The sequence below is a fragment of the Leguminivora glycinivorella genome, chromosome 5 (assembly GCF_023078275.1).
Source record: "Leguminivora glycinivorella isolate SPB_JAAS2020 chromosome 5, LegGlyc_1.1, whole genome shotgun sequence".
Classification (NCBI taxonomy): Eukaryota; Metazoa; Arthropoda; class Insecta; order Lepidoptera; family Tortricidae; genus Leguminivora; species Leguminivora glycinivorella.
The window spans coordinates 25,891,090-25,917,195 of record NC_062975.1 but is presented as its reverse complement, the minus strand read 5'-3'; the positions used below and the strand labels follow the sequence as shown (position 1 = coordinate 25,917,195).

At 36.9% G+C, this 26,106-nt stretch overlaps 1 protein-coding gene across 1 annotated transcript; it reads right to left on the bottom strand.

Moving 5' to 3' along the window:
• Positions 1 to 673: 673 nt before the first annotated feature.
• Positions 674 to 25,861, bottom strand: LOC125226314. Its single transcript, XM_048130253.1, has 11 exons — positions 25,068 to 25,861; positions 22,342 to 22,438; positions 22,142 to 22,246; positions 21,784 to 21,882; positions 8,848 to 8,870; positions 8,087 to 8,306; positions 6,178 to 6,288; positions 5,337 to 5,426; positions 3,715 to 3,807; positions 2,314 to 2,506; positions 674 to 1,625 (listed from the first exon to the last, which is right to left on the bottom strand). Exons 1-11 carry the CDS (start codon positions 25,859 to 25,861, stop codon positions 1,237 to 1,239), a joined length of 2,214 nt encoding a protein of 737 aa, XP_047986210.1. The 3' UTR covers positions 674 to 1,236.
• Between the last annotated feature and the right edge of the window lie 245 nt (positions 25,862 to 26,106).

Sequence of the window (26,106 nt, the reverse complement as noted above, 5' to 3'; positions counted from 1 at the left end):
TCAAAATTAATCTGTTATCATCAATTTCGTTAAGGATTTCAGATTCTAGTGCTTGCTTATCATTTAGACTAATGTTTATATTTAATTCCTAGATGTGAAAGTCAACTTTTGTTTTAGAATTGGTCATTTCATTTTAAGTCTAAGATTTCTGTGAAAACCCTCCAATAGAAATGACGAAAATACATTTAAATAGTTCAGTGTTAAACTCGATGTCATACACCAACAGAGAACTATGTAAATTAATTTTCACTCACATTCATACAAAATTTTCTTAACAATGAGATTTCTCTTGTATTTGTTCGAGTTTCATTCGTTACAATTTCAGGAGTAAATGCAAATCAAAACTGCATCGATTTCTAAAGTTAAGTTTCACTGACAACATTGAAAAGTAGACACATTCCTATTCCAAAAATGTCAAGAAACCCTGAGTTAGAGTACTTAGAATATTAGTATTGTGGTAAGATTTCAATATTGTCAGTAAAACTGACAATTCGCTAGACATACAACCGTTACATTAACTGATCATTCGTTACTTTATTTGACTGCATAAGGCAAAAAGTCCATTTTTATATCCCAGATAATATGATAACAATTTTGGCAATACATCTGACAAGCTTTTATAAACTGATATAAAACGTATAGACCGCAGGCCAGTGCTAATATCGTTTGGTTATTTGCTTATTGCATACCGTGCACTTGTTAAGGACGATGTGTAATCAACCCTCCTGGATGTCAGCAGTCGCTCTGTTGGTGGGTTAAAAAAATAACTATCACATCCCGATTGCGAATAAATAATATCATAAGCCTGTATATTTAAGGGTGGAAATAAGTAATTTAACTACAACATAAAAGCCAAGAAGCATCTATCAGTTATTTTATTGCACGAAGTCCCGATTTCATCACCTGTGTGGTTAAGAAGATGAATCTTCATGAAAATCAGTTGAAATTCTCAAATAACGACCATATTAATTTCACATTCAACCCGGCTCACAGCCTATACGTAAATTGACCAATCAAAGCGTAATATAATATCTCGGATATAAAAACGTACAAATAATCAGTTACAATTATAGTGTTAACACATGACCGCACCGCAAAGGTCATCCTCATACTATCCTAGACGAGAGAGTTATTTGTTTCTCGCTCGTACGTGAAAATAGTCCAAGGTCACGGTACGGACGTTTGTTAGCTACGTTACATTGAACCTGACTAGTTCCCAACAAGCCTAAAAGCGAACTACGAGCTCAAAGAGCTCAGAGCACTTGTATTATTATCACAAATTTGTTTATCAGTCGAACGCAGAACTAATTTCTGCATTGAGTCTATAATGTCCTCACTTACCTCAGAGTTCTCCGGAGACTCTTCCTTATTGTCGAACACAGGGAAGAAGTCATAGTGTGGCTTCCCGTTGGCTTTCTTCTCCGGTTTCTTCGTTTCTTCTCCGCTCTTGATAGTGGATATGTTCCGTTTAGAGAACTCGTCCCAGCCTTCCGGAGTCTTCCCGTGGACCGTGTTCCAGTCTTTCCGGAACGATGTAGATGGTTTTGTGTCGTTGGATGAGAGTTTTTGCTGTATGTCGTTGATTTGATTGTGGTTTTCTCTGCTTGAAACTATTTGTCCGTATACTGAAATAGTGAGTAAATTTATAAGTGTGATGATAAAACATACTTTTCAGCTCAGATGGTGCTTTTTTTAAGCAGTAGTGTGAGAAGTGGTTGATTTCTTGTCAGATCGAAACTTCGGAGGGCCATCTGTACTGAAAAACGTCGTACAAATACACGTGCGAAAAGGAAATTCGTAACTCGTGTCGATTTAAACCGGTAATTCGGTCGTGTTTTAATTTATCACCACTCGTTTAGTCTTCCTTTCCGCACTTGTATCGGAATGTACTATTTAAAGTTTAGGATTATTTTTGAGGACTCGATGGGTAGAAAGTGGTCAAAGGTTAAGCGAACAGTGACATTCACAAAAGAGGACACATTTTTCCACTTATTTATGTAGAATCCTGTACTCCAGACCTTCAAGCAAATCTCAAGAAGGAGATCCACCCACCTTAATGTGAGTGCCAACAAAGTTTGGCAAACAAGATCCTTAGCGAAAGGTTTTTTTTTATACTACGTCGGTGGCAAACAAGCGTACGGCTCGCCTGATGGAAAGCGATCACCGTAACCTATGGACGTCTGCAACTCAAAGAGTGTCACATGCGCGTTGCCACCCCATTAGAAACTTGTACATTCCCCTTTGCTGTGTTAGGTGAAAGTAGTTTTGTGGCTTGCTTAGGGCTGTTCATCAAAATACTAAATTAATTGATACCTGGGGTACAATACGTAGTGTTGTCAGTATTATTGACATGGCTCTGGTTGATCTGGCAGTTGTTCATGCCGGAGTCGAACTCCGACTTCTGCCCGGCGTTGAGCAGTATCTGTTTGGAGGATTTCACTGCCTTCTTGCTTTGGTCGTGTGAATCTTCGGATTCCTCGCCGCCTATACCGTCGATGTCGTAAACCTGAAAATAATATAAAATTATATTTAAAACTTTAATTATAAAAGTTATGAATAAACATCATCATCCTTGCGTTATCCCGGCATTTGCCACGGCTCATGGGAGCCTGGGGTCCGCTTTGACAACTAATCCTAAGCTTTGGCGTAGGTACTAATTTTACGAAAGCGACTACCATCTGACCTTCCAACCCGAAGGGTAACTAAGCCTTATTGGGATTAGTCCAGTTTCCTCACGATGTTTCCCTTCACCGAGATACGACTGGCAAATATCAAAACGACATTTCGCACATAAGTCCCGAACAACTCATCGGTACGAGCCGGGGATCGAACCGCGACCACCGTATTGAAAGTCACACGCTCTTACCGCTAGGCCACCAGCCACCACCTCAGCTTGTTATGAATAAACATTATTTAAAACTTTATTGCACAAAAGAACAACTTAATGTACAAAAGGCGAACTTAATGTCATGAGGCATTCTCTACCAGTCAACCTTTGGGCAAAGCATTACATTAAATTGTGTTGTAAACTAGGGCATTATGTCTTTGCCCAAGATACAGGCAAGCAATCATGGTCGCGTCATAAACGGTAAAACGTCAAGCCGTCTTTTTCGCACTATTTATTGTAAATGCGAATGCTATGCGGTGCAGGATTCTTTTCCTAGTTCAGGCGCACGTAAAACTGAACGTATAAGTAAACGCATAAATGTAACACTAGCAATATAGTACATTACATCAGAGGCCGGGAAAATGAGGATTTCCGGCTAAGTGGGTATATACGGCCGAGCGAGCGTGCGAGCGAGGCCGGATAGGGATACGAGACCGGGAATCCGTTTTCACGCCGAGGCATGTATAGTGCTTTTCTCAAACATACAATGAAATAAAAAAAAATGCTCTAAAGGACAATATTTTTTAAAAAAAAGTTACTTTGCAGGCCTAGGCCTAAAAAATAATATGAAATCCCTTTACAGTCCTCTCGAGTTGTTGCGCCCAAAAAGCGATACTTCCCAGCCCATTTTAAGGAACGTAAAGACAATATTTCATTGCATGTTTGAGAAAAGGTTTTTTTTTAATTAAATCATTCTTTCTCTTACTACCCCACTGCCCTAAAAGGGGGGGGTGGAAGTTTGTATGGAGCACTCCGAAATTTTAGAATTTAACACGAGCGAAGCCGCGGGCAGAAGCTAGTACAGTATGAATTGGCAAAATACTAACCTTGTACATGACATCCTGGCTGCCTTTTTCCCTTTCCCTCTTGTTCTGTACAGCAAGCCAAACATCTTTGAGCTCACCTGCCAAGTCTCGGTCCTAGAAAATAAATACAATTAATCATCATAATCATCCTCCTTGCGTTATCCCGGCATCTGCCACGGCTCATGGGAGCCTGGGCATGCGCGGATCCAGGGGGGGCTCATGACCCCCCCCCCCTGGAGCCTAAGTTGGCCATACAAATAGACCACGTGACCCCCCCCTGGGGTCCCTGGTCTTTACCACGTGACCCCCCCTCCCCCCCCCCTGGGCACGAAGCTGGATCCGCGCTTGAGCCTGGGGTCCGCTTTTGACAACTAATCCCAAGATTTGGCGTAGGCACTAGTTTTACCAAAAGCGACTGCCATCTGACCTTCCAACCCGAAGGGTAACTAGACCTTATTGGAATTAGTCCGGTTTCCTCACGATGTTTTCCTTCACAGCGACTGGCAAATATCAAATGACATTTCGCACATAAGTTCCGAAAAACTCATTGGTGCGAGTCGGGGTTCGAACCCGCGACCTCCGGAACGAAAGTCGCACGCACTCACCGCTAGGCTACCAGCGCAAAATAAATACAATTATCTTGTACATAAATAAGATTTGTTTATTATACATGGAAGCTGAACAACTTTGCAGCAGTAGTACATTACGCTACAAGAGACACAACATGGGAGTGTTTTAAGGCTGCTTTAAAAAAAACGTCAAAATAATGTAAAATTGATAGTTTTAGTCGGTGAAATACTACACTTTCCGTTATCCAATAGATTTATTTAATTCAAATTTCCGTTAGAGCATCTTATTATCTTGATTTTTATAAGACTGGATTTTTGAAAACCAAGTCACTAAATTAATTATGAATTTTTCTCTAAAGCACGTTTAGAAAAACTCACGTATAGAGCTGAATTAGTCGATCTTATTTGTAAAATTTGGACAATTTTGATTACTAAAACAGGTAAATTTATAATTCGTATACCCTGTACTACAAACTTCTCAGACTACATCTTTATTATAAGGTTTTAAAAAAGAGTAAACGAGGCTAAGACGAAATCAATTTTTTTCAGAAATTACTTAAAATTAAGTGACAATTTCTTTGAAAATCTACATCACATCGAAATATTTTTTGTATTTAATGAATCTGCAACGTTTACTTAAATTGCTGTTATGCCTTAGTGATTATAAATTGCTATTATTTATTTTTGGCAATTTTTTGAAAACGAGCCTTCACCGGTACAATTATTACCACTTTTGGACATTTTCTCATATTTTGTTAGACCAAGTAGAAAAAGTCCTATAATGTGATATATAACTACTCGCAAACTACTCGCAAAGCCCTTTAATTTGATACCACACACGGTATGATCAAGCGCTCGGTTGCGATTTCAATGTTTTTCACACGAAAGCCCTCTGAAATAAACATGAGTTACGAATTCCTAGAATAGAATAGAAATCGACGATTTCATAGGATGAGGATAGGGGGCAAATAATAGTAATCAATCTGCTTAGGTGCTTACTTAATGCTTGAACGGCCCCTAATACGAAGTGACCAAATAGTTGTATATGTATACACACAAAAAATCTAAAATTACCTTCAAAATAGTTGGATTCCGTGCTAGCACCAAACCTGGATTCATAGCCTCAACAAAATCGCAGAGCAGACTCACTAGGGCTTCTCTGTCCTGGAATCAGTAAGATTATGATGTTAGACACTGCCTGATAAAGATAATGTGTAACCTACAGTGGGCAAAGTACAGTTCATAGCCTAATGGCGGCTGGGAGGGCCGCCGGGACTGCAACCTGCAGCTTCAACTCCAGGGAATTGGGCTGAATGAAAGCACCATGTGATTGACAGCCCATCTGTTTCCAGCCAGGTGTCCCTACACTACATCTACATCCAAATCCAGCCCGAAACAATCTTCTTTCAATCTTCAATACTAATTAATACATATTCTCAAATACCAGTATTCTGTCCCTGATCTGAATGTAAATTTTTGTAGAATCCCATCCCACTATTATTTGACTGTTCATCATCCTCCTTGCGTTATCCCGGCATTTGCCACGGCTCATGGGAGCCTGGGGTCCGCTTTGACAACTAATCCCAAGATTTGGCGTAGGCACTAGTTTTTACGAAAGCGACTGCCATCTGACCTTCCAACCTGAAGGGTAAACTAGACCTCATTGGAATTAGTCCGGTTTCCTCACGATGTTTTCCTTCACCGAAAAGCGACAGGCAAATATCAAATGACATTTCGCACATAAATTCCGAAAAACTCACCTCCGGAACGAAAGTCGCACGTACTTACCGCTAGGCTACCAGCGCTTAATTATTATTTGACTGTTAAAAATCCTTTTAACATTTACTTGACATTGAAAATATAACTTGTGTAACTGCTGTTTTCCTTCATAGGCTCAAATAAATACTAGTCTTACACTAGGATTGGCAGCATTCTTCCCGTTGGCCTTCAGGATGTCTGGGTTCACCATCACAGCAAACACCAGTAACGGTGGCCGAGTGCTGTTGGGCCCGCAGCCCTGTGGCACCTGAGAAAAAAACTGAATTTAGAATTTAAGTACAGACATGAAAAAAGGAATGCAGGAAAGTAGGTTGCGATGGTATGGGCACGTAGTGAGAAGACCAAAATTTAGCACTACAATTCTCCATCCCTGGTAAGAGAGGGTGAGACAAACCGAAGACAAGATGGAGGGACGTAGTGCTAAAAGATATGGCCGAGTGCAGAGTGTCCGAAGAAAACATCAAAGATAGGGTGAAGTGGAAGCAAATGACACGGAAAGCTGACCCCACCACCATGTGGGATCATAGCTTGGAAGAGAGAGACACATCTAGACTTAACACAATGCTGCAATAGTCTGACCTGTGAGATGGACGATGCTTCCTTCTCTATTTAATACAGTTAAGGAAATATGGGCAATTGGGCATTCCGTCTGAAGGGCTAAATACTTTCATAGCTTCTGTGCTAAGTCTACAAATATTCTCAGTTTTGATTTAATACTTTCGAGCTTGAAATCAATTAACTGTTCCCTTGCAAAACAGCCAAATTGTGGCTTTAAAAATCTTTTATGTTTTGGTTAGCCATTCTAAGTGCGTTTTCACGTTATCCAATCTGATATCGGATGTAGGACCAATATCCCATACATTACAGGTGCCATCTTTGGTTTTTTCCTATCCTCCTAAGGCCCAGCCATATAAATGAAAAATCCAGAATTTGCCACTGAAATATTGTGAACCTTTAGTGCAGGGAATAGAATTGATTTTGGTTTTGTTTGAAAAGTTAACGAAACAAAACATATGCAACTCTGTTCCAATAGGCTAGTTTCCAACTAGTCAAATCAGCTTCTTTTTATGAACTGTCAAAACGATTTGTTAGTATGGAATTAGTATGAAATACTGAGGAGTGACGTCACGGTCAATTCATTTACTTTATATCTTTCTTTTTGACTTATTAAATAGAAAGTATGTTTAAAAATAATTACTGTCCATATTTTTCTTCTAATTATGTGGTGCTTTATTTCGTGCACTGCATTAAATATTTTATTTTAAGTATAGGAAACTAGCCTATTGAATGTTATTTAAATTTCATTGAACTGAATAATTAGTACTATAGGTAGGACCTTGGTCCTTAGGAGGCTATGAAATCCTTCCAACATCCGATATTGGATCCGATAATGTGTAAACGGATTAAGGTTATAATGTAACATTAGCAACATTGCCTAAGAGTAAATTGTAAAATTTATAACCAGTTTTTAAAATTATTTATTGGACAAAAATAACACTAAATATTTTACAACAACAGCAACAGGCGTCGTCCTTACACACAAACAATAAAGCTGTCCGCAACAGGCTTCGTCATTTACCCATATGTGGGTTATTGCAACAACATACGCGCAAACTAACTAGGACCCGCCCGAGTCGTACCGGGCCCAAAGGTTCCCATCACACTAGCAGCATTTCCACGCTGTATAGCCAATGAAATCCCCTTTTTAAAATTTGAAGTAAGATTCTCTTTACATAATTTTACTAACCATTCCTTAAAAAGTATTAAAGAGCAATGTTGCATTGTTATATTTTTAACTGATTGAAACTTTACTACATAATAAAACAATCAGCAAAATTCATCCAGATATGAGAGAAAAACATCAATAAATGAATTAAACATTCATCAACATAATGTAAGCTGTTACTATAAAGAAACTGCTGACATCACAAATCAATAAATGCTACACAATCACAATTTAAACTAATAAACAATACGAAAACTTTAGTCTTGGCCTATTGACCCTAAAACACATATAAAATGAGAATAAAGATGAGACTACTAACCTGCATGCCTCCATAAAGAGGTATAGGATCCGAATATTGCTTCGGATTCGCGATTTTCTGCCATCCTAACACATTTATGAACAATTTCTCTGTAGTATCCCGTATAGTATCTTGAATGCACATATGCGGTTGAGGTGGATTTTTAAACTGTCTAAAAGCTCTCGAACCACGAACATACTGTACTGGCACAGTCCGCTCTTGTGGGTTTTGATTTTCCATAGCAAAAATACAAGTTCATGTATGCTTTGTGTAAAAATCACTTCTAAAAGTCGTACATAAAATATCGAATGACATTTATATTCCGGTTAGACCCAGCCTTCTACTTGGTGGACTGACATCCGAAGTTTATTGAACTCTTCCGGGCATCGGAACGTGTTGTTTCTATTCTATTACACCGTCTACACTTTATCACTCACCAAATCCCTAATTTAAAACAACCTTGTTTATCTAATTATCAGCTTATTTTGATATACAAAACGGTCTAGGTACTAAAATTAAGAGAAATTAGTCCGTTTTCACAAAGGAGAGAGAAGGAGAAAAGATACTTTTTTTTGGACGACAGGAGGCGGCTAGTGATGCGAACAAACACTTTCAAACTCCGGTTTACAAACCGGTAAACACAGATGCCGGTAAATAATGATAAAAAAAAATTATAAATATAACTTTTATTCCATTCATGAGAATAGTGAATAGGGAATATGCATGTATTTTTTTATACGATTCTACTAGTTATTACATTCCTTAAAATAAATGTAACACATTCAAAATATTTATCTGAAAGAAACTAAAAAAATAGTGAAATTAAAACCACTATCATTTACGACCAATTTAAGCTCGGCCATTTTGTCGCAGGGTAAGTGTAAAGGCCTCTGTACACATGGGGGCAACGGTTGGGTCAACCCTTGGAGCAGCCCCTTGGCCAAGATAAGAATCGCTGTTTACACATTGGTGAACCAATCACTTGGCATTGGACCTTCATAAAAGATGGACGTAGAATGGAAAAGGCTAGGTAATGGGGGATGTCTGAAAATTTTAAAATCGCCTGATATTTTTTCTGGTGATAGGAATAAGCATTTCTATTTACAGAAAAAAGTTATAGATTTTTTGGTGGCACCATACATTTTATAAAAATAAAAACGTGTTGCTCGACTGCGCGTACGACCCACTTCGGCAGTTATGAGATTTGTCTTAGTCTTTAAAAAAATTCCATTTTGAATCTGTGCTGGCCACAGACACTGACAGTTGATTGTCAGCTTGACATTTTTCTCGGAGAATTCATAACCATATCTGGTGAACTATTTATTACTGTTTTCGACTCATTTTCTCTCCCTGGCCTCTGATTTTGCCTCCTTCTACGACTACCTTCGCTCTCGAACCCCGGACCGTGATTTTACTGGCTTAAAACGACGACCTTTGATTTTAAACCCTGGACCTGATTCTACTTGCATTAACGAAGACGTGTGCTTGCCCTGCTTGCTGCCGACGGCCTTTGCGTTGAACCCCGGACCTGATTACAATTTTTAAGCCCATTGAATTGGGAAAACGTGGATAGGTACTAGCGATTTTGTAAGAGCTAGTTCATCTAATTTGCCAAAATGTGGAACAGCGACAAACACAATGCCTGTGAAGAAGAAATTGATGAAAGATGCAGAGATATTTTGGACAGAGAATGTGTATCCCATTAATTTTGAAAAGTGCAACTACATGTTATTAGAGTGTAATAAACATAAATTTGTCTTGATCTATATTAACATTATTACTCATTTTAGCACCCATAAGTACGTTTTCACATTATTCGATCTAATACCAGATGTTGGACCGATATCCCATACATTACAGGCGTCGTCTTGGATTTTTTCCATTGAAATCCTTCCGACATCCGATATTGGATCGGGTAATGTGAAAACAGGCTAACTCCTAGTAGTGATTCATAAGCGCACCTGCCTACAGATGAGAACTAGAGAAGGATCTGTGCCCTAAACAAATAACTTTAGATTGTTGGTTTATTGTCTGCTTTAAGTAGTTAGTGCTCAAAAAGGAAATGAGTTTGCGGTGTGACGCCTACTGCTTTTCACATCACCCATTCAGAAAGGGTACTTTTCGGCCCTGTTAGGAGGGAATTAAGTGACACTTTTCTGTTCAATAACTTTGTCTGGCCTGTATAAAATATTAACGCCACGGAAAGTGTTTGCACATAAGTAATAATCAGTAATCAGTAATTCTTTATTGCTATCATAGGTACATAAGTTGGTACATTTCAGTAGGTATAGCACAGCTATGAACCCTGTAAGGGCACTGCAAATATAGTTCTTAATAACTAAAAATCTTAATACTTACAATCTTATAAATCTTAATACCTATATAATATTGCTATGAGAACATTTTTATGTTGTAACATATTTTAATATTATGTATAAAAAAATTGTGTTGATTAAGTGCATAATATTTTTACAACAGACCTGATTCATATTTTAGTATTTTGCTTATATGATATGAAAAAAAAAGTGTCAAATGGTAGCAATAGTAGATTGTGCAACAAGGGAGAAAAATGAGATATATATCTTGAGTGTAGCAAGGTATTCTTAAATTTAATCCTGAGCGTAGTGAGGGATTCAAGTGTTAAGACACAAGGTGGAATTAAATTTGCTACACATATTAACATCAACTTTTAGGAAATTTATATATAATGATATGTTATATGAACATAAAAAATGGTATGTTATGTAACCATGTAAAAAAAATGTGTCCTTGAAGGGAAAAGTATCACTTTGGTCCCTAATAGCAAAGAGGAAAAGTGCCTCTTTGCACCCTCCTCGCAGTGCAGGGAAGAAAATAACCCTTTCTTTTCGAATCCCAGTCACTACACTCAGTATTCAATTACATATAGAATACTTCACTTTGTTCACAATTCAATTTATATCCTCGCTATAAATATGCAATTTTGCTCCCTCGTAACACAATCTACTATAGTGCTGTTAATCATGCTTTAACAGTATGGAGGGCCATAGAAGAATATGGAAAGCCATAGCCGACTGAATTTGATAGTAACTTGACAGTAACTCGACACACATGACACACACAAGTAAAATAAAACAACACAATAAAATAAATCAATTATATTTTATTATAGGACATTGCAAATTATAAAAAAAAATGTATTTTACCATATTTTTCCTATTGGTCTATCCAAAAAATACACATTTTATAAAATGCCACCGTGTCAGATATTTAAGGCTTTCTTTTTTATGATATTATTGCCAGCGTGTAACTGCATTTTAAGGTTGGTAAACAAGACACGGTATCTTACACTCAGGTGGTCTTCACAGCAAAATCGCACTCTGGTTGGGCAGTTCCTGCCAACCTATTGACACCAACTTTCCTTCAGCTCCTTTCTTAATATGAACAATTTTAAATCTGGGTTTTTCTGGTTGGTTTTAGAACAAGTTGGTATAAAGCATGTTTTGGGATCCTTATATCGTGTTTATGTACTTGCATTCATTATAACAAATAGTGTCCGGAACTTAAAAGCGATGATCGTCCTTATATCAAGCAAAATCAGAAGTCAGGGAGGCAAAACGGATCGTAAACAGTTCAGCAGGATCAGGTCCAGTGTTTAAAAGCAAACGTCTTCGTTAATGCAAGCAGAATCAGGTCCAGAGGTTAATATCAAAGGTCGTCGTTTTAAGCCAGTAAAATCAACGTCCGGGGTTCGAGAGCGAAGGTAGTCGTAGAAGGAAGCAAAATCAGAGGCCAGGGAGAGAAAATGATTCGAAAACAGTAATAAATAGTTCACCAGATATGGTTATATTATAAATTCTCCGAGAAAAATGTCAAGCTGACAAACTGTCAGTGTCTATGGCCAGCACAGATTCAAAATGGAATTTTTTTAAAGACTAAGACAAAAATCATAACTGCCGAAGTGGGTCGTACGCGCAGTCGAGCAACACGTTTTTATTTTTATAAAATGCATGGTGCTTCCAAAAAATCTGTAACTTTTTTCTGTAAATAGAAATGCTTATTCCTATCACCAGAAAAAATATCAGGCGATTTTAAAATTTTCAGACATCCCCCATTCTAGGTCATTTACGTTGTCAGCAAAATTTAATTAATAAATAATATCCTCGTGATGAAATTAAATTATCTGAAATATTAAATTTTTTTTGAATATTCTGATAAGCACATTTATCCTTTTTAGACAATACATTAAAAAAATGCAAGGGTATTGTATTTCCTAAAATCAACACTATTATTGGCATAGATAAACTTATTATTTTCATAAATCTTTCACTACTCTCTGACGGCTGATGAGATGACAAACTGAATGAGGCGCCAACGTGTGAACGCAGTTGGACATTGGCGCCAAGATCCTTTGATGTGTGGACAAAAAACCGACACCAGACGGTTGGCCGGCCAGCGCTGGCCAACTGCCATCGTACGGCCAAGTAGGCCAAGGGATTGGTCCAATCGTTGGCCCCATGTGTACAGTGGCCTTATCATGACGTCACAAATCTGGCCGTACACAGTAGTGGGAGCGAGAAAAGAATAACTATTTCTCGCCCCCGTTTACTGACGTCAAGTGTAACATGACGTCACGTTCAGTTTGAGAATTTATGCGTGAATTTTAAAAAGCCACTTTTTGAATATTAAATTACGATAAATTTTAAAAGTATTTTGTCAACGTATGTTTTTCAGCAATAAAGATTACAAATAAAAATATTATGGCCATTTTATATATTATACTATGATTATACTACATTATACTGTAGAGTCTGGCTAATGAAAGTTGATCCCGAAAAAACGTGGCAATTTCAAAAAAATTGGAGCTGGCAACACATTGATAACATGGTTTCTTTTTTATTATTTCTAATTTATTTACAGCACTTACTTTACTCATTTTTATGGTGTTATTCATTATTATTTATAGATTTCGCTGTTAATTTTTACCGAAATTCGTTAAAGTGACAGTCACACTGACAGATGACAATCGATGATTTGACATCTAGAGTTGCTGTTTTAAAAAAATACTGGGTTCAACTTTCATTAGCCAGACTCTACATCACGACATTCAAGAAGTTGGCAACTAATTTGACAGCCTCGTGACGTGACAACATTTTAAAACGTCAAACTTTTACGTAAGCCTTGCAGATGCAGGGTATCTTCTTAGTAGTCTGTAGTCAGGGCTATCAAAATATTCAAAATCCAAACTTATCTTGAGACGCCTCTAAAAAAAACAAGAAACATATTGGTTTTTTACATCCACTATTTAATTATTTTGTATTACAAGCTCATTTCACAATACAATTACATTATTATTTTCAGCGCGAAATGTAGAGTAAAACTATTGAAAAAAGACAAAAATTAAGTATATTACAGCAAATTATTTATAATATCAGTGATTTATTAAGCTAATAAGTTCTAATAAAATTAAAGCAAAACTAGTGTTCAGTCTAAGTGACTAGACTAGACTCACTGGTGTTCACTAGGTATTCAATTTAAAATGTTGTTTTTCTATTGAAAAAATGGTTTACAAAAAAACATTGTTTATGTTTTTACTTTGAAGCACCCATCTTATTTCCTAAGTATGGTATAATAACTGTAAGCTCCTTTCAAAATCTGTAAAGAAAAAAAAACATATTAAGTCATATACATTGAAAATAAAATGTGAGAATTGACTAACTAATTAGGTATTAATAGTACATTGTGCAACGTGGGCTGGAAGTTAGATATTCCAAGCGCGAGTAAGTTAAGCCGCGTTGGCTTGCCGTAACGATTTAAAGACTGGACCACAATTCCATAAATATGTAAATAGATATGAACAAAGTACGGTACTCGAAACTTCATAACTCCTTTTGGTCCAAGAGCTGGCAGGATTTTGGAGTAGGTCCTTGAGGCAACCTGGAAAGGTGCTCAGATGCTTCTCTGATCATAGCCAACATCAGGTCTGCAAGTCTGGCAGCTGGGGAGCGGGGCTTTATCGAGCTATGAATTTTTAAAGATTTAATTTTTTGAGGCCCAAAAAAGGTGTTTGAGGCAACCTGGAATTATTAAAAAGTGAAAATAGAGTTCCTCAGAAGTCGCATAGTATTTATGCCAGATCATTTGGCCGGGTCCTTCACCGTGCCAGAACGGTATAAAGTGGTAAAAAAAAAAATTCCAAAATAGGTTCTTGAGGCAGTCTGTCATTTTTACCAGTGAAAGATGAGGGTCTAAATAGCCATGGAAAAATAATGCCATGACATGAGGTGGGGTCCGTACCCTGCCATTCGATCTTGAAAGTCATTTTTTTAGTTTTTCGTAAATAACTCGTAAACGGTGGCCCACAGCAAAAAAATATGTTAAACAGAAAATATCTACATAAAATTTCCTACAAGAAAGGTTATGTACGTTTTTTCGATAGGATCAATATATAAACGGATAATTTAGTAAGAAAGTTTTTTTTAATCGATTACATGCTCCGTTTTTCGTCAATACCTCGTAAACGGTGGCCCACAGCGAAAAATTATGTTAAACAGAAAATATTTACATAAAATTTCCTATAAGAAAGGTTATATAACTTTTTTCGCTAGGATCAATTTTTTAGTTGGAAAGTATTTTTAAATAGATATTTGAGCCGTTTTTTGTTGATAACTCAAAAACGGTGGCTCACAGTCAAAAATAATGTTAGACAGAATTAATCTACATAATATTTCCTACAAGAAAGGTTCTATAAGATTTTTCGCTAGGATCAATATTTTAGTTGGAAAGTATTTTTGAATAGATTTCATGGGCCGTTTTTTGTTAATAACTCGAAATCGGTGGCTTACAGCCAAAACTAATGTTTCACAGAATTAATCTTCATAATATTTCCTACAAGAAAGATTCTAAAATATTTTTCGCTAGGATCAATATTTTAGTTGGAAAGTATTTTTAAATAGATTACATGGGCCGTTTTTTGTTAATAACTCGAAATCGGTGGCTCACAGCCAAAACTAATGTTACACAAAATTAATCTACATAATATTTCATACAAGAAGGGTTCTATAACATTTTTCGCTAGAATCAATATTTTAGTTGGAAATTATTTTTAAATAAATTTCATGGACCGTTTTTTGTTAATAACTCGAAATCGGTGGCTCACAGCCAAACTAATGTTACACAGAATTAATCTTCATAATATTTCCTACAAGAAAGGTTCTATAATATTTTTCGCTAGGATCAATATTTTAGTTGGAAAGTATTTTTAAATAGATTTCATGGGCCGTTTTTTGTAAATACCTCGTAAAAGGTGGCCTACAGCTAAATAAAATGTTCACGAGAAAAAAATCTACATAAGATTTCCTACAAGAAAGGTTCTAAGTATACGTTTTTTCGCTAGAATCAATATTTTAGTTGGAAAGTATTTTAAAATGGGCCGCTTTTTTTTGATAACTCAAAAACGGTGGCTCACAGCAAAAAATAACGATATACAGAATTAATCGTCATAATATTTCCTACAAGAAAGGTTCTATAAGATTTTTCGCTAGAGGATCAATATTTTAGTTGGAAAATATTTTTAAATAGATTTCATTAGCCGTTTTTTGTAAATACCTCGTAAACGGTGGCCCACAGCTAAATAAAATGTTCACGAGAATAAAATCTACATAAAATTTCCTTTAAGAAAGGTTCTATACGTTTCATCGCTAGGATCAATATTTTAGTTGGAAAGTACATATTTTGAAATAGATTACATGGGCCGCTTTTTGTTAATAACATCAAAAACGATGCCCCATTACCAGAAATAATATTAAACAGAAATAATCTATATAATATTTGCTACAAGAAACGTTATGTAAGATTTTTCGTTAGGATCCATATTTTAGTAGGACAGTATTTTAAATAGATTACACGAGCCGTTTTCTGCAAATAACTCGAAAACGGTGGTCCACAGCTAAATCAATCTTCAACGAGAATAACAAACATAAAATTTGCTACAGTAAAAGTTTTGTACGTTTTTCGCTAGGATCAATAATATTTAAATAGATTTATTTATTTATTTACACAAAGAAAATTACACAGTATGACAGTATACAAAACTAAAGCACCGTGAATTTTAAATAAACATAAACAAGTAACACAAAATTAAATATTAAATAAACAGCAAAATCAAAACATGACGCTCGTATAGTCCGGTCTAATGCCACGAACCATATCTGTTTTTTTGATTACATGTTGGAAAAGATGGACTCGCACCACCAAGTAGATGCGATATACTTCGATTTCAAAAAGGCATTCGACAGAAATTTGCAGCACTCGGTTTCACCCCAAAGCTCTTGTCATTTTTTGCTAATTACTTGAAAGATCGTAGCCAATACGTGCAAATGTCGAACTTCCGGTCTAGAGAATATTATACGCGTTCGGGAGTTAGCCAGGGGAGCAACTTGGGTCCGACACAGTTTCTTATTATGGTAAATGACCTTTGCAGTAGTATTGTTGGGGCGCATTTTCTCCTCTTTACTGACGATCTCAAGTTAATGTTGCCAATAGATAGTTCCTTGGACTGCGACTTTCTCCAGCAGATGGTGGATACAGTGTCACGGTGGAGCGCTAAGAACAAGCTGGAGCTTAACGCTAAGAAATGTAAAGCCATCACATTTACTAGGTCAAAAAACCCGATCACAGCGAGCTACCATCTTTCTGGCGTTCCGCTGGAGCACGTTTCCGCCATCCAAGATCTTGGTATTGGGTTGGATACTAAGCTCAACATGCACGATCACATCATAAGCATTTGCAAGAAGGCTAACAAGACGTTAGATTTTATCATGAGAACAGCCGCACAATTCAGTGACGTGAAAATTGCCCTACTATTGTATAATGCGTATGTCAGAAGCAAATTAGAGTATAATGCGATATAAACGCGTATAAAGACTCGCAAGCGCTCGCAAGAATATCAACATTAGGTGCCACGTCTAAAAACTCATTCACTATTTGCAGTGCACGAACTAGCGGTTACTTGCGGCAAAACACGGTTCGAGCGGCCGGCACCGCCAGTAGGGGGTGCCTACATTCACGAAAAGCATATTTCGTCACAGAGAGAACAAATAGACGGACCAGCTGGGATACTAAAACCGGGCAATCTGACTCCCCCTTCAAAATACCACATGCAACAGACATCAGCACGACATTACGCCTAACTTCTAACGAGAAGAAACCCAACGTCCCCAAAAGGAATTTTGTTGGGTACAAGAATCGGTAATACCCGTACATTTTTTTATAAAAGAAACGCAAAAATGTTTTTTGGACCTTTTCGAGCAGCAGGATGTAGGGCGCTTCATGGGGATTCCAAACGGCTGAGGCTGTCTCAAGCTTACTTCTCACCAGGGCAGTATAAAGAAGCTTTATGTCCCTGGGATTGTCAAATTCTTTGGCGTTGCGGACAACAAACCCAAGCCTGCGGTAACAGTCTGCAGCAAGCATTGTCATGTGCTCATGAAAGTTAAGGTGGGAATCTAAAACATAACCGCACAGTTGTCAACATTGAACTGAAGTTTCAGAGGTTTGTTTACAAGACTCAATTCATAAACCCGATCAATATCACTTTGTAAAGATTGTAAGTCAGAATCTTCCTGGACCCTGTAAATTAGTTTCAGGTCGTCAGCATAGAGTAGGCATTGCGCATGCTTAGGCACCAAGGCCAGATCATTGACCATAACACCAAAGAGCAGAGGACCCAGAATAGAGCCCTGACTGACCCCGGAACGGGTGGGGTAGGCACTCGACACAAAGCATCCGTGCTGCACATATTGCCGTCTATCACGTAGATAACTAGCAAAAACGCAAAGCAGTTTAGGCGAGAAACCAATGCTGCATAATTTGCTTAAGAGTACGTCGTTATCTACGCGATCAAAGGCTTTTTTGAAATCAAAGTACAGCACGTCCACCTGCATCCCTCTATCTAAGTAGCGCGAAACGGAATCAACCAAGGTTAAGAGGCCTTATTCCTAAAGAAGAGCGTTTTTTGCAAAATGTAACATTTTTCATTCAAAACTATAATGAAACTATACTTAAGTGATTATTAAAAAACTGATAATGTTTCTAAAAGAACATATCTTAAGCTAGTTAATCATAATATAATATTTTAAAATATGTCTTTTTATACTTAAAACAAATCAGTTTTTTCGGTAGACGTTTTCAAATTTCGTAGTGGGATCACTCGTTTAGAATCGTGATTGTGCTGTTAAATATGTTATTTGGGGTAATAAATGATCACAAATCACAATCCTATTTGTTCCAGCACGGGAAGCATGGTCGCGCGCTCGCGCGATAGACGAAAAAATATCAGGCCGTCCGGATATCGCACTTACAAATAGTGCGATGGACGGCCTGCTATTTTATCGTTTATCGCGCGACCATGCTCCCCGTGCTGTACGAGGTAATCATAGTTTGACATTTTAAGATTTATTTGAAATGGTGGATAAATAACCTTCCGTATCTTCCCCATTTTTTCGATAAAAAGAGGTTTACATTATGTATTTTTCCTGCGATTCCTGCATTTATTGTAACTCTTAAATAATATTATCCTAAACTAGAACTTCTTGTTGACATATAAGAAAAAAATTATACATATAGGACATACCTTTCTGTGGACAGACATTTTTTTAAAGCACCTAAAATTCGAATAAAATACACTGTTGATACGGGCCCGCTCAGTCTGCGCCGAGCGCTCGTAGACAACGGACTTGCGTTCGATCGTCCGGCGCTCCTTGCTTTCGTAAGTAGCTAGATAGTTCCGAGAAATGCTGTATACTGCGACTTAACAAATCTTGATCCCGTGGGTGGCAAACAGGCATACGGTCTTATTTATAGCTGCAAGTGCTGCAACCCCACTGATTTCTAACCTCTCCCTATATCTGGAGAACGGCTAAACCGATTTCGACGGTCGAAGTGTCTTTGTATAGAGGGAGCGGGGAGACGTGTGAGAAAAATATGGAATCTGGTCTGCGACTCTTGGGTCAAAAAATGTTGGACGGCCTGGCTAAACGGGGGAGATATTGGGGGGGTGCTTGACCAAATGTCATAGAGGACCCTGGGTAGTTTTTGAAGCCGCCATTTTTTTTTCAAAATGGCCGACTTTTTTTGTCGATTTTTCAAGTTTATCCTAGAGTGCTCAGATTTTGGTCATAGAATCTCTCTAGGGTCTAGATTAAAATGCTATAAATGTGAAAAAAGTTTCCACTTTTTTTGTATGGCAACTTTTAAACCGTAAGAGATAGCCGGGGGGTGCTCGATCAAATGTCATACAGGAGCCCGAGTAGAAAAAAGTTGCATCAAAAAAATTCAAAATGGCTGACTTTTTTTTTTCAAGTTGGTCCGAGCGCGCTGAAATTTTGCATGCGGAGAGGTATGGGCCCCTAGAATACAAATGTCAAAATTTTTTTATCGAAAATCCAAGATGGCCGCCGTTATGGCAAAATAAATTTTTCTAGTATTTTCGCGAGCCCGAAGGGCGAGCTTCAGGGTGGGAGGCCGAAGGCCGACCCCGCGGAGGGCCGCAGGAACGGAGCTCACCTTTAGGCTCCCACCCGGGCCAAATCCAAGTAATTTCACTGCGGGCATAAAGTGCTCCCATACAATTTCCTTACAAAAGTGTCTTAAACAAGCGTAACCGGCGGGCCGAAGGCCCGACGGTGGAGCTTCGGAGCCGAGCGAAGGCCGAAGGCCGAGCTCCGCGTAGGGCCTAAGGCCCGGAGCGTCCCTGATCGACTCACCGGCGGTCCGGGAAGTTGGAAAAATACTTTCCAACTAAAATATTGATCCTAGCGAAAAATATTTTAGAATCTTTCTTGTAGGAAATATTATGAAGATTAATTCTGTGAAACATTAGTTTTGGCTGTAAGCCACCGATTTCGAGTTATTAACAAAAAACGGCCCATGAAATCTATTCAAAAATACTTTCCAACTAAAATATTGATCCTAGCGAAAAATCTTATAGAACCTTTCTTGTAGGAAATATTATGTAGATTAATTCTGTCTAACATTATTTTTGACTGTGAGCCACCGTTTTTGAGTTATCAACAAAAAACGGCTCAAATATCTATTTAAAAATACTTTCCAACTAAAAAATTGATCCTAGCGAAAAAAGTTATATAACCTTTCTTATAGGAAATTTTATGTAAATATTTTCTGTTTAACATAATTTTTCGCTGTGGGCCACCGTTTACGAGGTATTGACGAAAAACGGAGCATGTAATCGATTAAAAAAAACTTTCTTACTAAATTATCCGTTTATATATTGATCCTATCGAAAAAACGTACATAACCTTTCTTGTAGGAAATTTTATGTAGATATTTTCTGTTTAACATATTTTTTGCTGTGGGCCACCGTTTACGAGTTATTTACGAAAAACTAAAAAAATGACTTTCAAGATCGAATGGCAGGGTACGGACCCCACCTCATGTCATGGCATTATTTTTCCATGGCTATTTAGACCCTCATCTTTCACTGGTAAAAATGACAGACTGCCTCAAGAACCTTTTTTGGAATTTTTTTTTTACCACTTTATACCGTTCTGGCACGGTGAAGGACCCGGCCAAATGATCTGGCATAAATACTATGCGACTTCTGAGGAACTCTATTTTCACTTTTTAATAATTCCAGGTTGCCTCAAACACCTTTTTTGGGCCTCAAAAAATTAAATCTTTAAAAATTCATAGCTCGATAAAGCCCCGCTCCCCAGCTGCCAGACTTGCAGACCTGATGTTGGCTATGATCAGAGAAGCATCTGAGCACCTTTCCAGGTTGCCTCAAGGACCTACTCCAAAATCCTGCCAGCTCTCCGTCTATTTGAAAGAACATTTTTTTAATAACTCCAGTTCCACATGCGTGCAAACACATTCAGTGTACGAGTGTGATGAAAAATATTTTGTCACTGCAAAGATCAATAATACAATTAGTTTTAGACTTCTAAGATTCAAATATTTTGTTTTAAAATGTTTAATTTTATTTACTAAATTTGTCAGCATGTATTATGTTTCTACCTATCAATTTCATTTTAAGTTTAACTAAGTAGTACCTTTATGCTGTGAAACACCACTAGAAGCGGGCACCTATGGCGTAACACGTGACATGTAGCTTATGCATATTTATTAGACTGCCAATCTAACGTCGTTACCTCACGCCTTTTACCTATTTCACATTTTAACGAGCGTCATACATGACAAGTTTTAAAAAATAACTTGTTCTTCCGTTCCGGACATTAAATATTAATAATTTAATACCGGCATTGAAATCGAATTCTACTCAGTCAATATCGTACATCAAGGAATCAGATATCACGTGCGCTGAAATATAACTGCCTCAGTTGTCTGTGATATGACTGTTTTTTTTTACATAGGGTAAGAACTAAGGAGTGACTAAAATATTTGTGAAAATTTAAGTATTGAATTTGAAGAAAATCTGTTATCAGTAAAACATAAGCATCTTTAGATATAATAACACTGTATTTTTAGCTAATCATTAAAGTATAAGTTAAAATCCCTAAAAGGAAGAGTAGGGATTTTTTTTTGTTTATACCTTCCATAGTTCCATATGGTACTTATGTTCATAGGTACATTTCGGCGAAAAGGTATTCGTTCTTAGTTGGGGACGGACTACTAATGCAGTTAAATAATTAATTAATTCGTACAGCAACAAATGTAGACAGCGTGAGGTTAGTGAAAGGTCCAGCCGTGTAGATGTGTACGATTCGCATCTGCCCCTGAAGAAGCAGAATGTTGTTCCGCTGTTGAAGATTTGCTGCCCACCAGTCACTCTCGTACGGACCCATCATAACAGCCTCACTCTGAAAAACGGTACAAAATTCAAGTGGAAATCATCGTTTTTCATGAAAACTTATAAGAATTAAACAATACATGCAGCAATAAATTTTGATGGTTAAAAATCGTCATTACTTTGTTAATTATGATATTAGAACAGAATGGTCAATCAGGAACATTTTGTATGGATTTGTAAGGGTTGTATTATGAAATACTTTAAAAATTCTCTATATATGTGGTTAAATTTTGCCAGCCAAGCGAATAATTTATTTAATTATATCTTACCTTGTAAATAACATCATTGCTATGCCAACAAAACATGAACAGCTGAGCAATGCCAAATATCAAATATTCTGCCATCAAAAGTTTTTGCGTTGCATTTGTTGCCGACTGCAAAAATTGAGTTTTAATGAGTATTGTTATAAAATCAACTACTACTACTTCTACTTATCCTTTAAATATATCTAAATAATGGTTATACAAACGGTTAGTTGGAAAGCACTGGCACAGATCATCAGTGAGCACATGACGACATAGCAAAACATCACGGGTGAGAAGACTGAGTTGAACAGTCTGGAATGCCTGAAAAAAGTGGTATCGTTTCATGCTTGACAAAATATAGGGTGTAACCTAATTATTGTTTTGAAGTTTGAAGATAAGTGCGCTCAAATAAGCGCGGCTAGCGTAGTGCGGCTATTGTTGATGGGAGAAATATCGATATCTTTTTCACGGAGTAGCTACTACATTCTAGAGTATAAAATAAATATGTTTTATGTATCGAGTTTGAACTTTGAAGGTATATTATGTAATATAATTTGGTCAGATGGGAAAATTATTATTATTATAGAATTATTTTCTTAAGTAGCCGAAAAATCTTAACTAGATACCTACATTTTAAAAAGGAAAAATAAACTATTCCTTACAGCGATTTTTAGACTAGCATTTCAAAAGAACGTGCCTACGCATAAGCGAGCACAAATATCAAATGTGGGGAAACCTAAAGCGCCTTTAAGCTTGTAGGTAGCTGTAATGTAACAGCGAAAGGAACATATAAAAGCGCAAAACATACGCTAGTCTGAAACAAGTCACAATTGCGATATCTAAAATACGAGTCGTATTTAATGCTACTCTTACAGGTACCTGTTTCGGACTTTGAAACACTTGTTGACACATGCTGCTGGGAATAGTGACGATCTCACCATAAATGTTTTGTTTAGTTGGGTGTCATCCACTTTTTTAAGATACATACTTGAAAGCAAACAAGGAGCAAGGTATATAAAATAACATAGGTAAGTAATATTGCCAGACGGAGCGTACAAGTTTTTACAATAATCACGAAGCGTTTGGTTGATGTAACTGCTGACCAATAAGCTGGTGACTTCCCCGCAAGAGCATTGAGACACTGCAAGGAAATGTTGCCAGTATCCTTGGTCTAAACTGCCTCAAGAGCCTATTTTAGATGTAAGATAGCTATTCAATCTTATGCTTAGTATGAGTTTCTATTATGTGTTCATGTAAATAAATGGTAATATTACAATTTATATCAAGAGTCCTATGTTTAGTCAAACATTTACGATGAGAGAGCAATGATCCTCTGCTGCATTAAATTTATCAAGGGCTTTCCTAGGTTAACTAAGGAGATTGCAAGAGATTTAGGCTAATGATGGGATAGACGGAAATAATTTAAGATTTTAAGTTCAGTTCCCAACTTTGCGCGCTGCAGGCACATAAAGTTCTATTAGAAGTATGTATATATTAGTATTAAATAAAATAAATTAATAATTATTCAATGAATATTATAGGACTTCTTACACAGGTTGACTGTCCCACGGTAAGCTCAAGAAGGCTTGTATTGTGAGTACTCAAACAACGATATATAAGGTATAATATACAAATATACAAGTATCTGTGCTGATCACACAAATAAATGCCCTTACCGGCATTTTAGTACTGTACGAGTTTATTACGTAGCCGGTATTCATCGCATAGTGCATCGCAGCTACGAAGATACGGAAAAAATATTTCATACCATACCGTCGGCGCTTCATAATCTTCACATTTCGGAAGGACATGCAAAGCAGTTCAGTGTAGTTTAAATTTTAAAATACTTCAAATAGCATTACACCTCTCTTTAGTAAATTCTAAATTATCAGCGTTGAGACAATTATGCTATACAAGTATTGTCACAAGGACGACATGCTAAACAATGTGAATATAAATAACTGTGTGTATGATGAACTATGATGACTGTCACATTTCGATAGTGTTTTAATAAACATTTAATATTTAATTTACGCTTTATTAAAAAGAGTATTAGGAGCGGATTAGGAGTCCCACGGGTGAAACCGGGGGATCAACAGACCATATCAGCGATTGCGGGATAACTCGGACTAAGTTTTGAGTAGCTGGAGCTGGGTTGACCAGACATAGAATTAAACAGAAACGTGGGGAAAAATAAAAGGAGGAGGCGTATAAGAATAAGTAAATCGTAAATATACACATACACATAAAACGTATTCTCATATAACATCTATAAAATACCTATGTATATCCTAATTTGTTAGATATAATTATATTGTAAAAGTGTTGAAGATCTTTATTAAATAAATAAACGGATTTGGGATTTGGAAAACAATTTTTTTTATATGTATTAGATTACATATTGATACTATGGCTAAAGCAAGGCATGGTAAATAAAATTCATTAAAGCGTTTCAGGGCCGATAACAGCATAAAAAACCTAACTTTCTAGTAATGGAGTATGTTGTAATGTTTATAAAGGGATTTTTATAATAAATTATATCATAAGAGGGGTACACAGAAAGAACATACAATATATGTGCGATTTCATTAGTCTTAAATTTGACGACCGGTCTGGCCTAGTCGGTTCGAATCCCAGTAAAATAATTGATTAGTGTGATCAACACAGATACACCTGAATCATGATTGTTTTCCATGTATATGTATATGTATTTGTTATGTATATCGTCAGATCGTCACCTATCTATGCTTAATTTAGGGCTAGGTCTATTCTATTAGAATAATCTGCGAGAGCCTAAGCCTACGTGAGGTTAAGCGACAACACGTTATTTTTTTAAACTGTATTAGTTATACAATGGTAGCAGTGGTTTGAGATGAAATTCCCAAAAAAATAACTAGATATCTTCTTATTATTAGCTAATTATTAGCTATGCAAGAAAGGGTAAACTAACTTCAGAAGTAGAACGTGGATTTGATGGAGTTGTCGGACCACCTTTTCTGCAGTTTCGTCACTTATTCCTTTTCCTTGTGTGCCGAGCATCTCTCTACATCGTATACGAAGAAGATCTAATTTTCCTCCAAAATACACCAATATCACCATAACACTAGTGTCATATGCAGCCATTATAGTTGCCCCGTAGGCACATAGCCCGGTATGCCACAAAACAGTAATCCAGCACCCTGGGGAGTTTTCTTTATCAAAAGGCATCCATGAGCTGAATATGTGTGGAAATGGTTCAGTTCCGTTGTGGAAACCTTCTCGAAAATTCTCAGATGAACAATACTTCATTAATGGTGTAGTAATAGTAGTAATGAAAGTGGTAAATACCAACACCCAGTAGAAATAAGTTACACGACGACAATATCTTGTGTATGTGTTGATTATATTTCCTTTAGCTTCATCCTGATTATCCCTTTCGAACTTATCAGCTTCAGTTATGTAGTCAATGACTTGACGCCAATTTCCTTGCCAAAATACAAATGTATTTGCTTTGATTACACAAACGATGCTTAACATAGAAATCTTCAAATTTGTCAAGACGAGGTCCAAGTCTGATCTAATTACATAGAGTTCCATGTATTGGGTGAGTACGAAAAACGTTACAATCTCGTGTATTATTATTTTCCAAATTCTGTTCATCCAGTTTTTGGGAAGCAGCAGCCCGATTTTATTTAAAAGCCAATAGTTTGGACCAAAAAGTGGTATTTTTGGATCCTCTAAACTTTCAAGAAATTCCTTGATCATAGCGAATTGGTTTCGAGAAAGGTGTTACGAAAAGTGACACAGAAATATATTTCCAGTCTCATTTATACATTCACCCCGCTTCTCTAGCCTTCTATCGACGTAAGTCAAGCAATGACGTTGCAGTGTCTACATAACATTTTCAACTATTGCGAAACCGATTTACATGTTTTATTAAAACAATAAATACTTACTTATCTGTTTTTTTGTCGACTTAACAGGTTAGTAGACATTAAATTGATATCACA

Coding starts and splice junctions, on each gene's coding strand:
- LOC125226314 (XM_048130253.1), bottom strand. CDS start 25,861: ATGATCAAGGAATTTCTTGAAAGTTTAGAGGATCCAAAAATACCACTT. Junction 3,808..5,336: donor GGAATCCAACTATTTTGAAG/GTAATTTTAGAT, acceptor TTTATTTTCTAG/GACCGAGACTTGGCAGGTGA. Junction 1,626..2,313: donor CACTACGTATTGTACCCCAG/GTATCAATTAAT, acceptor TCACTATTTCAG/TATACGGACAAATAGTTTCA.